Source organism: Mobula hypostoma, chromosome 1, assembly GCF_963921235.1.
Source record: "Mobula hypostoma chromosome 1, sMobHyp1.1, whole genome shotgun sequence".
Classification (NCBI taxonomy): Eukaryota; Metazoa; Chordata; class Chondrichthyes; order Myliobatiformes; family Myliobatidae; genus Mobula; species Mobula hypostoma.
This window is the reverse complement of record NC_086097.1, coordinates 15,845,452-15,861,077: the sequence shown is the minus strand read 5'-3', so window position 1 is coordinate 15,861,077 and position 15,626 is coordinate 15,845,452. Positions and strand designations below refer to the sequence as shown.

At 42.5% G+C, this 15,626-nt stretch overlaps 1 protein-coding gene across 4 annotated transcripts in view; it reads right to left on the bottom strand.

The window, feature by feature from the left end:
- LOC134344293 (tandem C2 domains nuclear protein) overlaps window positions 1–15,626 on the bottom strand; it is a 104,643-nt gene that overhangs the window by 70,210 nt on the left and 18,807 nt on the right. For all 4 annotated transcript variants that reach the window (XM_063043847.1, XM_063043829.1, XM_063043838.1 and 1 more), the window contains exon 2: window positions 4,224–4,329. In XM_063043847.1, the coding sequence (XP_062899917.1) occupies window positions 4,224–4,257 (34 nt within the window). In that variant the 5' untranslated portion in view covers window positions 4,258–4,329. The remainder of the gene's footprint in view (window positions 1–4,223; window positions 4,330–15,626) is intronic.

Below are 15,626 nucleotides of genomic sequence, written 5' to 3'. Positions count from 1 at the left end.
CTTGGACTGTATTCCTTAGAGTTTAGAAGAATGAGGGGAGACCTCATAGAAACATTTCGAATGTTGAAAGGCATGGACAGAGTGGATGTGGCAAAGTTGTTTCCCATGATGGGGGAGTCTAGTACGAGAGGGCATGACTTAAGGATTGAAGGGCGCCCATTCAGAACAGAAATGCGAAGAAATTTTTTTTAGCCAGAGGGTGGTGAATCTATGGAATTTGTTGCCACGGGCAGCAGTAGAGGCCAAGTCATTGCATGTATTTAAGGCAGGGATTGATAGGTATCTGCGTAGCCAGGGCATCAAAGGTTATGGTGAGAAGGCGGGGGAGTGGGACTAAATGGGAGAATGGATCAGCTCATGATAAAATGGCAGAGCAGACTCGATGGGCCAAATGGCCGACCTGCTCCTTTGTCTTATGGTCTACGTCTTTTAGTCTGGTGAAGTTAGATAGTCGTGAATGTCACTACTTTTCTGTAACAGAAGGGGAGGGCTGTTGTTGGGAAATGGCGGGGGGAAGCAGGACATTTAATGGAAATGCAACCAAGGTATCTTCAGCTCCTTTGTCGTATGTCTTGCTGATCCCTGGAAGTTACATGACCCTATTTGTCATTCTGAACTCTGATGGAAAATTAAATAGAGATTCTCAACAATATGTAGACTGAAGTCAAACAGCTACAGAAGTCAAGCCTGATCAACTTGGATCCCAAGTTGTGTAAACTTATTGAAGAACAGCAAATCCTTCTATAATTTGTGTCTGAGTAGTAAATTTGCATTTGAACAACACACTGGAACACAAGACCATTAGGATCAGAATTAGGCTATTTGGCCCATCGAGTCTGCTCTACCATTTCACCATGGCTCATCCATTTCCCTCTCAGCCACAATCTCCTGCTTTCTCCTCGTATCACTGGAGTCTGGAGCATGGAGGCTACTCAGTTACTTAAAGAGAATGCCTGACCAACAGCACATGCAAGTACCACTCATAGCTAGTATCCACTGTGGACTTAGGAATACTCAGCAAAGACTTAAAGTATGTCTTCAATGATCAAAATGGAAGAATTATAATTTAATAGCATGGTTCTGAATTCACAAAATTTGCCACGTAAACCTATTGGAATTTTTAGGGAGAATTAACATGGGTTTTGAAAGGACCATTGAGATTCAAGATTCTGTGAAGCAACAGAAGATTAGTTTATTAGATTACCAATGGGATTAGCAGTGATAAAAGCATTGCTGATATTATGAGTTTTTTTTAAACTAGGGGATCCCAACTTTTTTATGACATGGACAAATACCATTAAGCAAGGGAACCCGTTTTTTTAAACTTAACAGCCATTGATGCATTCTGGCTGTGTTGTCAAGCAGGGAGAAATGCATGAACTGTTTGCCATAATACAATAAACAATAACAAATTACAGATTACTAGACTTTGTTGATGGGAAGTTTGGAGAGCAAAGTGGAACTTAACAGCAATCTAATTTGCAGCATTTGCATGGCCTTGTCAGTGGTGAAGTGATAGCTTTTCCCACTGCCCTTTAAGGTCCAGTGGTCATAGTAGCTTGGACTTGGTTTTTTCCTTAATTCTTATAGAACTCAGATTAAACAACATACAATTAAGGATAATATAGATGCTGCAATGTCAGAAACAACTTTTGAAATTCAAGATTCAAGACTTATTATCAAATAATGTATAAATTATACAACCTTCAGATTTGTTTGCTTACAGGCAGCCACAAAGCAAGAAACCCAGAAGGACACAATTATAGAAAGAAAAAGAATGACAATAAAAATAGAAAACCAATACTCAATCTGCAAGAGGAAAAAAAATCATGCAAACAATTGAGAACAACAGCATTCCAGACCAAAATTGATTCCTCAAATCTGAAACCCGGAGCAGCCCGGAGTAGGCAAAAAAGTCATTTTAAAATTCATCATGTTTTGCCACTTACACAAATAAAGTACATTCCTAGTTCAGGGCCAGATAATTTGCTAAGCAGTAATCAAACTTAGCAAGCCATTACAAGCTTGAATAGACTTCATACAAGAAAGCGTAACACTCTTAGGGCACTTTATATAGAATTTTATTTGCAAATTAAGTTCACACTAATTAATTTCCCACAATTGAAAGGGGCCATAAACTGTGCAGCTTATAGGAAAGGGCTGAGTAACTTGGGAAATGAGGTTCCTGTCTTAGGCCGTCAATAGTTTGACTGTTGTTAGAATAGCAAAACCTGAGCCAACACTGTGTGAGCCAATGTTTCATTTCCTGTCATACAAAGTTTTAAGAGCAAACTTTCAAAATACCCATTAGCAGAATTAGAAGAAGAGATAGACATCATTCATCATCATCACGTGCCATGTCAGTATGATGTGGGCAATCATGGTCTCATGACCATAAGTGTTCTTGGCAATTTTTTCTACAGAGTGTTTTGCCATTGACTTTGAGTTATTGAAATGTCAATCTCAGCCAGGTTCTATTGTGTTTCAAGATCTAATGCGTCTGAAGGGAACTTCAATGAAAATCAACATAAATTATATCGATCATATACTGGCCGATATTTTCAATATTGTGGAACAATTTCAGTACTGTCTCCACAAAGAGAGATCACAGATAGGGATCAGCAATTTCCTGGAATGCAAGGGTACACTTGTAAGTAGTTAACTCTGATTTCTACTTCAACACATTCCATTACAGTACAAACCTTCCCCAACTTATGAGCGGCTCATACACATGAGTGCTTGGGAGACCGATGGGGTGGTTTGCTGACTGCTATGGAGCTTTAGGCACCTGTGGGAATTTGGTTCGCAAGTCAGAACTGTGACTGTAAACTGTTGGGCTGCTAACAGATCACAGAAAGAGACCCTGCCATAATCTGGGAGGAGCCTGTACAGATTTGATTTTGTAATGGCCTCAATGTTATTACCAAGTCACGTGAACAATATATGGAGTTTGCTCAGCTCCCAATCATAAATACTGTGATGGCTTCAGAACAGAATCAAATCATTGTAGTTATGGCTGAAGTAGGTTGGCTCTCTATCAACTCTGGGGAGAACAACCCTACCAGTTCCTTTCCATCTTACCCCTCCCCTTTTCTTCACCTGCCCATCACCTCCTTCCCTTACCCCCATGCTCCACACTCTTCTCCTATCAGCTTCCTCCTTCTTCATCCCTTTACCTCTTCCAACTATCACCTCCCAGCTTCTCACTTCCTGCCCCCCTCCCTGACCCACACGCCTTCCATTCCCTCACATGGTTTCACCTATCACCTGTCAGCTTGTACTCTATCCCCTTTCCCCGCCTTCTTATTCTGCCTTTCTTTCCAGTTCTCATGAAGAGTCTCTGCCCAAAACAGTGCCTGTTTATTCCTCTCCATAGATGCTGTCTGACCTGCTGAATACCTCCAGAATTTTTGTGAGTTTATTTCCATCAGTTTCCCCAACTTCCCTGCAAATTATTTTCCCCACAGGTAACTTTACAAGAACCTAACTGACTCCATATTAATGCATTTAGTCGTTTACTTCACTTCCTTCCCAAAGATATAGATCATTTTACAATTATTACCAAACTATTACCACTAAAAAAGCAACAGATGTCTAGCATTTCTTATCATTTACAGCTCCTTGGTCTAGTACCAGATAATTAAAAGGATGGATATCACAGTTAAACAGTGAAGGAACATGCAATGATATACATACATTCTGAATAGATAAGCTTTTGTTTAATCTACCAACTAAAATCTTGAAAGTCTTGATTTATGCAACTATGATAATTTGCCCATGATGTCCCATGACTTCATACCACTACTTTATCATTTCCCTTCTGTCACCATATGTACAGATAAGCTTGTACCAAACGTCACTTTATGTTCATGCAATCAGTCCATTTATACAAGCTCTTATGTACTTATATTTATTATCATATGTTTATTATTGTGTGCTTTATCTTTTATTGTATTTGTGTACTGGATTTCATTCTCCTTTACACCTATGTACTGAAAATGACATTAAGCAATCTTGAATCCAGAACACATCAAAATCCACAGATAGCTACAAAGTATTCAAATGAGGTTGCAATCAGCGGCAATTTGGAAAGCATTTAATGTGATTCTTCAGCAGATGACTACTGCACTCCAGTGTCAGGAACTCAGTCAATAACAAAAGTCTCGAAACACTATATTGGGACGCTGAACGACAGTCTGGTTTGCAGTTTTACAGACACCCACCTGCTGTGGATGGATCTACCTTGAAAGCTGCCATTCCTCCAGTTACTGTGGTGAAAAATTATTGGGATGTCGTTCTCTTGGAAGTTACGAATGAGTCACAGGGTTCCTGCACAAGTAAAAATATATCACTTTAGAGAGTAAATAAACATATTAATTTCTAGAGGCATTAAAGACATTAGGTAAGGTGACAGAGGATAAAATCCATGGTGAAAACAAAGACATGTATTGCTGTGGTAACTTTTATTTAGTATTTATTTACTTAGAGATACAGTGCAGAACAGGCCCCCTCGGCCCAATGAGCTAAACTGCCTAGCAATACATCTATTTGACTCTAACCTAATCACAGGACAACTTACAATGACCAACCTACTAACTGGCATGCCTTTGGGGTATGGGATGAAACTGGAGCCCCCAAAGGAAACCCCACACCCTCAGGAGAAGAACATACAGACTTCCTTACAGACGACACCAGAAATGAACTCTGCACTCCGATGGCCAAAGCTGTAATTGCTTTACGCCACCTTGGTGCCCAGAGTTTGAATCTGCAACAACATTCACAGCCAAAAAAGTACAGAACTGTGCAAAAAGTCAGTTAGGGTGCCTAAGACTTTTGCACAACCCTGTTCTTGTCAATGTGGAGCGGAGAGTGAGCTTGTAAATCTGCCAGAAGCAAAGGATTTCAGGAATAGCAAGGGTGGAGTGCCATAAGAGGGGTGTGGGACAGGTGGCAGAGAAGGAGTGCTGGGGCAGGGGTATGATGCAGGTGCAGATTCACCCAGCCCCGAGACACCAGGCAAAGTCATTTGATTGTAAACAATTGTTTTATTGATCATTACAGAATGTCTCTCTGGTGCTTCCCACTCCCTTCCCCTTTTCCCAACCATGATTCCCCTCTCCCTGCCTTCTTCCCACTCTCAGTCCACAATAGAGACCCATATCAGAATCAGGTTTATCATCACTCATACATGTCATGAAATTTGTTTTTTTCTGGCCACAGCAGGACAGTACAATACATAATTAATACAGTGCTGTGCAAAAGTCTTAGGCACCTTAGATAGAACACCCCCCCCCCCCCCAATACTGCATGAAAAATTGCAAAGACCTTTCCTTCTCTGGCTTTGCCCTTTGGCCTCCCCAGGAGGACAGGTTATATGCATGAACACCTGGATTAAGCTTTCAAAACTGCACCACCCATGTAACAATGACTCGTTATATTTAGGAGACAGAGGCTACAGATACTGGACTCTTGCTGCAGCACAAAATGCTGGAGGTACTCAGTAGGTCAGGCAGCATTCATGGATGGAAAGGAGCAGCTGACATTTGGGTTGAGACCCTTCATATTACTGGCACTTTCTTCATCAGTCCTGATGAAAGGTTTCAACACAGTACATTGAGTGCCCATTTCCCTCCATAGACACTTCCTGAACTGCTGAGTATTGTTAACTTTGTGCATTGCTCCCAGTTACATTTAGTTTACATTGAATTTCTTTGGAACACAAGGATGGTGCTTTACTCAAAAGAAGTTACTGTTCAATACACGCTAGCAGTGTTGTACAAAGGATAAATATTGGCCGGGATACTAGAACTACCTTTGCTGCGCTCTTCAAAAAAACACTGCCTCTGTGCCACATGGTCATCTCATTTTAGACAATTTTCTTTGGAATGCCACCACCCTAAAAATTATTAAATTATTATGTCTACATTAACCAAATCCATCCACAAAATTAACAATTCCTCATCGAGTTGAAATTGAGATCTGTTTAATACTAATCTTACAATAAGTTTTATTTTGCTTTTTGGAGGGGTGGCGATACGTCTTTACCAAATGACATGTAAGCTGCCACTTCCCTCCGCCAGCCTGCAGGTCACCTTGGGCAAGGTGTAGCACCTGCTTAGCGCCCCCCTCCACCTCCCCGCCCCCGGATCAGGGTCACCTGAAGCCATGGGAGCGGGTGGCGAATGGTCGTATGAGCAGCTGGTGCAGATCACAAGTCCTGGTCATGCGACCTCTGACACCAGGCAGACAATCTCTGAAGAATATTGACAATGGCTGGGGTCACCCGTTTTGTAAAGACACCGCCCAGAAGACAATAGTAAGCCACTTCTGTACAAAATTCTGCCGAGAACCGTCATGGTCATGAGGGCATGACCGTCCACATCACATGACATGGCACATAATGATGATTATGATCCTTTGTTTTTAGAAGTTAACACAATGCAGCGCAGTACAGGCCCTTCAGCCCATGATTTTGTGCTGACCTTTTAATCTATCCTAAAATCAATGTAACCCTTCCTTCCTACATAGCCCTCCATTTTTCTAACATCCACTTGCCTATCCAAGTTTCTTAAACGCCCCTAACATATCTGCCTCTACCACCATCCGTGACAGGGTGTTCCATGCACTCATACTGTGTAAAGAACTTACACTAGTCATCTTCCTTATACTGTTCTCCAATCACCTTAAAATTATGTCCCTGGTATTTGCCATTTCCGCCCTGGGAAAAAGTGTCTGGCTATTCACTCGGTCTATGCCCCTTATCTTGTACACCTCAGTCAAGTCACATCTCATCCTCCTTCACTCTAAACAGAAGGGAGAAAACCCCTAGTTCACTCAACCCATCTTCATATGACATGCTCTCTAATCCAGGCAGCGTCCTGGAAAATCTCCTCTGCACCCTCTAAAGTGTCTGTATCCTTCCTACAATGAGTTGACCTGAAGTGAGCACAATATTCCAATTGTGGTTTAACCAGGGTTTACAGAGGTGCAAATTCACCTTGTGGCTCTTGAACTCAATCCCTGAAGAACGAAGGCCAACACACCATACACCCTCATAGTCACCTCACACTATCAACTTCCGTGGCAAGTCAATTTAAGCCCCAAATCAACTACCACCATATCCCACTGCTTCCAGCACATTTGAATTGGGGCCATTAACCCAGAAGAGCATGTAAAAGATTAAACAAATGTGGACTTAATAGATACCAATCAAAAATAACACTGGGTGTTGCAGATTGGTATCAGAAACAAGGAAATCATTTCTCCTGCAAAGTTGCAAGTGCTTCAACAAAGAATTATTTCCAGTCATATGGAGAATGAAAGTACCAGTGTTGTAAATCCAATACAGCACGATAACAGCCCAGTGCAAGTGAGAAGAGCACAGAACAGATAAGGCCATTCACATTTCCTCTTCAATAGTTCACCATTAGTACGGTAACATGAAGTTGAATACAACTTAATTATCCTGGGATTTCAGAAATCACTCACAGATGGTGTTTGTCTTTTATCTACAATTTATTAACTTCAATCATCAAAAGCTTCGGGGTTTGCAATATGTTAATTTCTCAAAGAATAAGGAAACAATTGTGCTTATCCTGTTTGGAGTAAATATGGTTATCTATCTTCCAAATCAACTATTCTACATTCCAAAAGTTGCACAAGAAACCAAGCTTTATCCAGCTGTAACTTGGCTTTTAAATAGGTTCAGGTTTTTTTTGATGGCTCACTTGATTAATGGCACTGTCTGAAATTAGCAACCACTAGAGCTTTATTAAAACAAAGAAGGAACTCGTGATGCTTGGGAAATAATAATCAAAGGATAATTCGAGTTGTTAATTGTGAACTGAGTCTATTTACTCCTATTCAGATTTTATGATGCATGATATTTATTACTACTTTGCATTTAAAGCAAACAAACACCAGCCCTCCATGATAGTACTTCTTTGATTAATTTTATTTAAGATGTATTTAGATCATGGATGCTTAGAAGTAAGTCATAATTTTATTTGGCACTTTGTAATTCCTGGCAAGACTTGGAGCACAAGTTTCACCAGGAATATTTAATTTCAGCCTTGGCTCTGTGATGCGAGTATCATCATTGGGTTCAAACTCCATGAACACATAATCTAAACAAAAGCTCCAGCACAGGACAGAGAGTCCCGTACCAGGAAGCCCGGGGACACGCGATACAGGGAGCCCCGCCCGGAGACACGCGATACAGGGAGCCCCGTACCGGGAAGCCCGGAGACACGCCATACAGGGAGTCCCGTACCAGGAAGCCCGGGGACACGCGATACAGAGAGTCCTGCACCGGGAAGCCCGGGAACACGCGATACAGGGAGCCCCGTACCGGGAAGCCCGGGGACCCGCGATACAGGGAGTCCCGCACCGAGAAGCCCGGGGACACGCGATACGGGGAGCCCCGTACCGGGAAGCCCGGGGACCTGCGATACAAAGAGCCCCGCACCGGGAAGCCTGGGGACACGCGATACAGGGAGCCCTGCACCGGGAAGCCCGGGGACACGCGATACAGGGAGTCCCGTACTGGGAAGCCCGGGGACACGCGATACAGGGAGTCCCGTACCGGGAAGCCGGGAAGCCCGGGGACACGCGATACAGGGAGCCCCATACCGGGAAGCCCTGGGACACGCGATATAGGGAGCCCCGTACCGGGAAGCCGGGAAGCCCGGAAGCCCGGGGACACGTGATATAGGGAGCCCCGTACCGGGAAGCCGGGAAGCCCGGAAGCCCGGGGACACGTGATACAGGGAGCCCCGTACCGGGAAGCTGGGAAGCCCTGGGACACGCGATATAGGGAGCCCCGTACCGGGAAGCCCAGGGACACGCGATACAGGGAGCCTCGTACCGGGAAGCCCTGGGAAACGCGATACAGGGAGCCCCGCACTGGGAAGCCCGGGGACACGCGATACAGAGAGTCCTGTACCGGGAAGCCCGGGGACACGCGATACAGAGAGTCCCGTACCGGGAAGCCCGGGGACACGCGATACAGAGAGCCCCGCACTGGGAAGCCCGGGGACACGCGATACAGGGAGTTCCATACCGGGAAGCCCGGGGACACACGATACAGAGAGTCCCGTACCGGGAAGCCCGGGTACACACGATACAGAGAGTCCCGTACCGGGAAGCCCGGAGACACGTGATACAGAGAGTCCCGTACCGGGAAGCCCGGGGACACACGATGCAGACTCCTACATCGGGGGCTCAGCAACTCCTGGTGTAGAGACTCCTGCATCAGAGGGCTCTGTTTATTGGATGAGACATTAAACCAAGTTCCCATTTGCTGAACTAAATAAAGTAGATGAGGGAAGTTCTTCATGGTTTCCAGGTCAGTATGTATCCTTAAAGTGTGACTAGTTTTGTCATTAACATCTGTGGGAGTTAGTTGTGGGCTAATTGTCTCCTTGATAATGGAATTTTTGGACAGGCCAGTGTTATGGAGGATGCCTAGGTTCCAAACTTTAAATTTCTCAAACACAACCCTCCCTCCCTCACTCCCAGGCGTTCATGTTCCCAGCAAGAGAAGCCAAGTGACACTGCTGTGTAGCTGCTGGAGGTCTGACACATTACCCACAGAAGAGGATGCCGTCCAAGTTGCATGCCATCCTGGTCAATGTCTCCCATCCACTACATAATGTACTGGACGGGCACAGGAGTACATTCAGCCAGAGACTCATTCCACCGAGATGCAGCACAGAGCATCATAGGAAGTCATTCCTGCCTTTGGCCATCAAACTTTACAACTCCTACCTTGGAGGGTCAGACACCCTGAGCCAATAGGCTGGTCCTGGACTTATTTCGTAATTTACTGGCATAATTTACATATTACTATTTAACTACTTATGGTTCTATTACTATTTATTATTTATGGAGCAACTGTAACGAAAACCAATTTCTCCCGGGATTAATAAATTATGACCATGACTATGACATGAATTATCAATGAATCCCACCCAAGCATTTAACCTCAAACCATTAAACAAACAACAGTAGTAGTCCAATCACTCGAGGCAAGTATGATGTTCTCCTCAAGGGGGTTAGGGTGGACTCCCTTAAATGGAGAACACTGTGTGTGACTTTGTTTAATGCGGGGAGGCTGATGCACGGGCAGCCACCACACAGTCCTTCAGAGATTGGGGTCAGGCTCCAGTGGCATGGTGCAAGCTGACTGGGGACCCCTCACTGCTACAGCCTTCTTTCACCTCCACTGCCATTGTGATGCACCATCATCTTCCGCATACTCCACTGCTGAGGTTTGGACAGATCACGTTGTCTGGAACCTCCCCTTGATTCTTTCCTTCTTTATCTTTTTATTGATTTAGAAAGACCATATATACAAACGAGAGGAGAATTATCTCAAATATATATACCAATATCAATACAAACAGAAATAGACATTATCCAAATCATACACAGTATTAAGCAAATACGTAATATTTAATAAAAAAGACAGACAACTAATTCTCCTCTTATCAATTCATAGAGGGAGAAAAAAAAACTGGCCACCTCAATATTACATCGGTCACAAATATGATTGAAGTTGGAAAAAATACCTGCTAGTTTATCCTTTGACATATGGGCCCGATGCACTACCCTGAACTGTATCAAGGAATGACGGGCACAAATAGATGAGTTATTCACCAAATGAAAAATTTTACTCCATTGATGATCTGAAAATGACTCCTGAAATTCCAATTCCCAAGCACGTTTAATTTTATCGTTAGATATCATTCGTAAATTCAATAACCGTTTATAAATTATAGCTATCAACCCTTTTTGAAGTGGTTTAGGCTGAAAACGAGCATCTGTCATGTTAGGTGGATAAGCAGAAGGGTAATTTGGCAGCAAACCACGTAAGAAATTCCTAATTTGTAAATATCTAAAAAAATGTACATTAGATAAATCATATTTATCCACTAACTGAGAAAAAGACATTAAACAATCCCCTGAAAACAAATCTGAAAAAGTTGTTATTCCCTTGGTTTTCCAAATTAAAAAGGCCTTATCCAAAATTGATGGTTTAAAAAAATAATTGAGATAGATATTACTAAAAAGAACAAAATTGTTTAACTCAAAATTTATGAAACTGAAACCAAATTCTTAATGTATGTTTAATAATGGGATTAAAATCTTGTCTACTAATCTTAGAAAACAAAAAGGGAAGAGGAGCTCCCAGTAAAGAGGCCAAAGAGAACCCCTTCACCGAGTTTTCCTCCAATTCCAACCATGAAGGACATTTGTGTATGTCTGAATAATGAATCCAAAAAGTAATGTATTGAATATTAATTGCCCAATAATATATTCTAAAATTTGGCAAAGCCATACCACCATCCTTTTTTAAGTTCTGCAATAATGGTTTACTCAATCTAGGATTTTTATTATTCCAAATATAAAATAAGATTATAGAGTCTATTCTGTCAAAAATCATTTTAGGAACAAAGGAAGGAACTGCCTGAAATACATATAAGAGTTTCGGTAGAACTATCATTTTAATAGCATTAATTCGACCTATCAATGATAATGTCATAGGTGACCACTTAGAAAGCATTTGTTGGGTGTGATCAATTAATGGGAAAAAATTATATTTATAGAGGTCCTTAAAATTTTTAGTAATTTTAATACCAAGTAAAGTAATTTTTAGCAATACTAAAAGGTACTTGATGATTTTGATCCAAGTAATTATTAATGAGAAATAACTCACTTTTATGTAAATTTAATTTATATCCAGAAAATCTACTGAATTCAGAAAATATAGATAACATAGAAGGAATAGATTTCCTAGGATCTGAAATATAAACAGGTCATCTGCATACAACGAAACCCTGTGTACTTTGTCCCCTCTCTTAATACCCTGAACAGTATTAGAATCTCTAAGAGCAATAGCAAGGGGTTCTAAAACCAAGTTAAATAGTAAAGGGCTACCTTGATTCTACCAGGAGCTAAGTGCTAGCTTCCTAAATTCCGGACAGCATCACCCTTGGAATCTCAGGAACTCGCAAGCCTTTCCACCGTGACAAGGTGATGATCCTCGGAAAAGTAAACAAATGGACCCAGCACATTGTCATTGAGCTGCTGGATTATTGTAGAGTCCCACCAGGTTCAGTAAGGCCCCGAGCAAGGAACTCGCCCACCTTCGACCACTGTGGTCTAGACCCAGCGAATGGGTTACTTGACTTCGGGGTCAGTTAAAGTGGAGGAAAAGTGGGGCTTTGCCAGCCATATCCACATTCACAAACAAATACTGGAAAGCAATACTGCTACTCTGCCACTACTACCATCCCTACATATACTTCCCTTCACTCATTCCACAGGCCTTAAAGGAGAAACAGTGATATCTTGGGAGCCTTAAAAAGAAATCTTACCTGACAAATCTTTTGGAATTCTTTGAGGAAATAACAGGCAGGTAGACAAAGGAGAGTCAGTAGATGTTTTTCAGTTGGATTTTCAGAAGGCCTTTGACAAGGTGCTGCACATGATGCTGCTTAACAAAATAAGAGCCCATTGTATTACAGGAAATGCATAAGCATGGATAAGTCCTGACGAAGGGTCTCGGCCTGAAACGTCGACTGCGCCTCTTCCTATAGATGCTGCTTGGCCTGCTGCGTTCACCAGCAACTTTGATGTGTGTAGCATGGATAGAGAATTGGCTGACTGACAAAAGGCAAACAGTGGGAATAAAAGCGTCCTCTAGATGACAGAATTGTTTGCTTTGTGGCAAAATTTGCAGGCAATACAAAGACAGGAGGAGGGGCAGGTTGTGTTGAGGAAGCAGAAAGTCTGCAGAAGGACTTAGATTGGGAGAATAGGCAAAGAAGTGGCAGATGGAATATAGTGTAGGGAAGCGTATGGTCATTCACTTTGGTAGAAGGATTAACGGCATAGACTATTTTCTAAAAATGGAGGAAATTCAGATATCAGAGGTGCAAAGAGATTTGGGAGTTCTTGTGAAGGATTCCCTAAAAGTTAACTTGTATATCAAGTCGGTGGTAAGGAAGGCATTGCATTTTGAGAGGACTAGAATATAAAATCAAGAATGTAATGCTAAGGCTTTGTAAGGCATGGTCAGACCACACTTGGAGTATTGTGAGTAGTTTTGGGATCCTTTTTAAGGAAGGATATGCTGGTATTGTAGAGGGTTCAGAGGAGGTTCACAAGAATGATCCCAAGTACAAAAGGTTAACTTGAGGAGAGTTTGATGGCTCTGGTCTTGTACTCACTGGCATTTAGAAGAAAGAAGGGAGGCCTCGTTGAAACCTATCGAATACTGAAAAGCCTAGATAGAATTGAATTGAATTGACTTTATTTCTTACACTCTTCACATTCATGAGTAAATATCTTTACATTACGTCTCCGCCTAAATGTGCAATGTACAATCATCGTAATTTATAATAAATAGAACAGTCAATGTAACACAGAAATGCATGCAAATCAGCGTGTTAATCAATCTAATGGCCTGGTGGAAGAAGCTGTCCCAGAGCCTGTACACACCAGCTGTGTGGTGAAAAAGGTACAACAGCATCTCTTTCACCTCAGATGGTTGAGGAAGTTTGGTATGGGTCCCAAATCCTAAGAACCTTCTACAGGGGCACAATTGAGAGCATCCTGACTGGCTGCATCACTGCCTGGTGTGGGAACTGTACTTCCCTCAGTCACAGGACTCTGCAGAGAGTGGTGCAGACAGCCCAGTGCATCTGTAGTTGTGAACTTCCCATGATTCAGGACATTTACAAGGACAGGTGTGTAAAAAGAACCCGTAGGATCATTGGGGATCCAAGTCACCCCAACTACAATCTACTCCAGCTGCTACCATCCAGGAAACGGTATCGCAGCATAAAAGCCAGGACCAACAGGCTCCAGGACAGCTTCTTCCACCAGGCCATCAGACTGATTAACACGCTGATATGTGTGCATTTCTATATTACACTGACTGTTCTATTTATTACAAATTATAAATTACTATGATTGCACATTGCACATTTGGATGGAAATGTAACGTAAAGATTTTTACTTCTCATGTACGTGAAGGATGTAAGAAATAAAGTCAATTCAATTCAATGATGAGTGGCTAGCCAGTGCCTTTTCCCCAGGGCTGAAATGGCTAATACGAGGGGGCATAGTTTTAATGTGCTTGGAAATAGGGGATGTCAGAGCTAAGTCTTCACACAGAGTGTGGTGTGTGTGTGTGGAATGCACTGCCAATGGCGGTGGTGGAAGCGGATACAATAGGGTCTTTTAAGAGACTCTTAGATAGGTACATGGAGCTTAGAAAAATAGAGGGTTATGCGTTAGGGAAACTCTAGGCAGTCTCCAGAGTAGGCTCCATGATCAGCACAATATTGTGGGCCGAAGGGCCTGTAATGTGCTGCAGGTTTCTATGTTCTATGTTATGATCCGTGGAAGTGAGGCTGGTTTCCGTGATGTGCTGAGCTGTGTCCACAACTCTCTGTAGTTTCTTGCAGTCGCAGGCAGAGCCATTGTCATACCAAGCTGTTACACATCCAGACAAAATACTTCCTATGGTGCATCTATAGAACTTGAAAAGAGTCAACAGGGTCATGCCAAATTTCTTGACATAGAGGGCGGTTAATATCTTGTAAAGGGCCACGAATTTGTGTCAAAGCTTTGTGATTGTACATCTCAAATGCTAACAGCATCCTTTCTTTCCTTGGAAAGAGCTAGGGAACTTCCTGTACTGTCATTTTCTCCAGTCTGGTAAACAGCTTACATTCTCAAAGTGGAAACCTGCTTCCTGTCTGGTTTCCTAGTCTGGAAATTAGAGAAATCTGGAAGCAGAGAATCACAGTAGCAGACAGTAACCTAGATAAAAATCAGGATAGTCTCCAGCACAAATTGGAAAATAAGGACATCCATACATTATCCAGGGATAGGGACTAAACTTGCATCGGTAAGTTGTGCAGAGAACATAAACAATCATAAATTTTGAAGCTGCACCTGCAGTTATCAGAGTGAACATATTTCCGGGGAACAGAATGAAGTATGTCCACATGAACTGTGTAGAAAAGGCAGTACAGAGACTGGCCATTCAGCCCAACTGAGCTGTGCCAGATTTTATGCCGCACATGAGGTTACTTCCATGCAGTCCTTTCAACATCTCTCTCCCTCCCTCCCTCCCCCCACTCTTTCCCCTCATGCTCTCTGAACACACTAGTAGCACGTTTCCCATTTTAACCATTCTCAAAGAGGAATGTCATCGTAATTCTTTCTTGAGCTTTGGGCCCCTATTGAAGAAAGGATATACTAGTATTGGACGCTCTTCATAACTGATGAACCAAGATAGATTCTAGGATGAAATGGCAGTCCCATCAAGAACGACGAAACAAGATACTACATGACAGGGTAAATGTTGAAGAGTGGAAGAGTCTCGAACAAGGGGATGTTGTTACAAGAGAAGGGGCAGTCATTTAACTTCATTAATAACACTTTTTCTGGTAAGCAATAACCTTTAACTTCCCTTTCGGAGTTGAACTTTTCAACTGCCTGCAAGATCTGGTGTTTTTGCAGTGCGAACTGAAGCCTTGTGGTGTAGTATGGCTGAGGCATGGCGGGTTGGAGAACAGGGAATGAGCCAACATATGGCCATTGCTGGA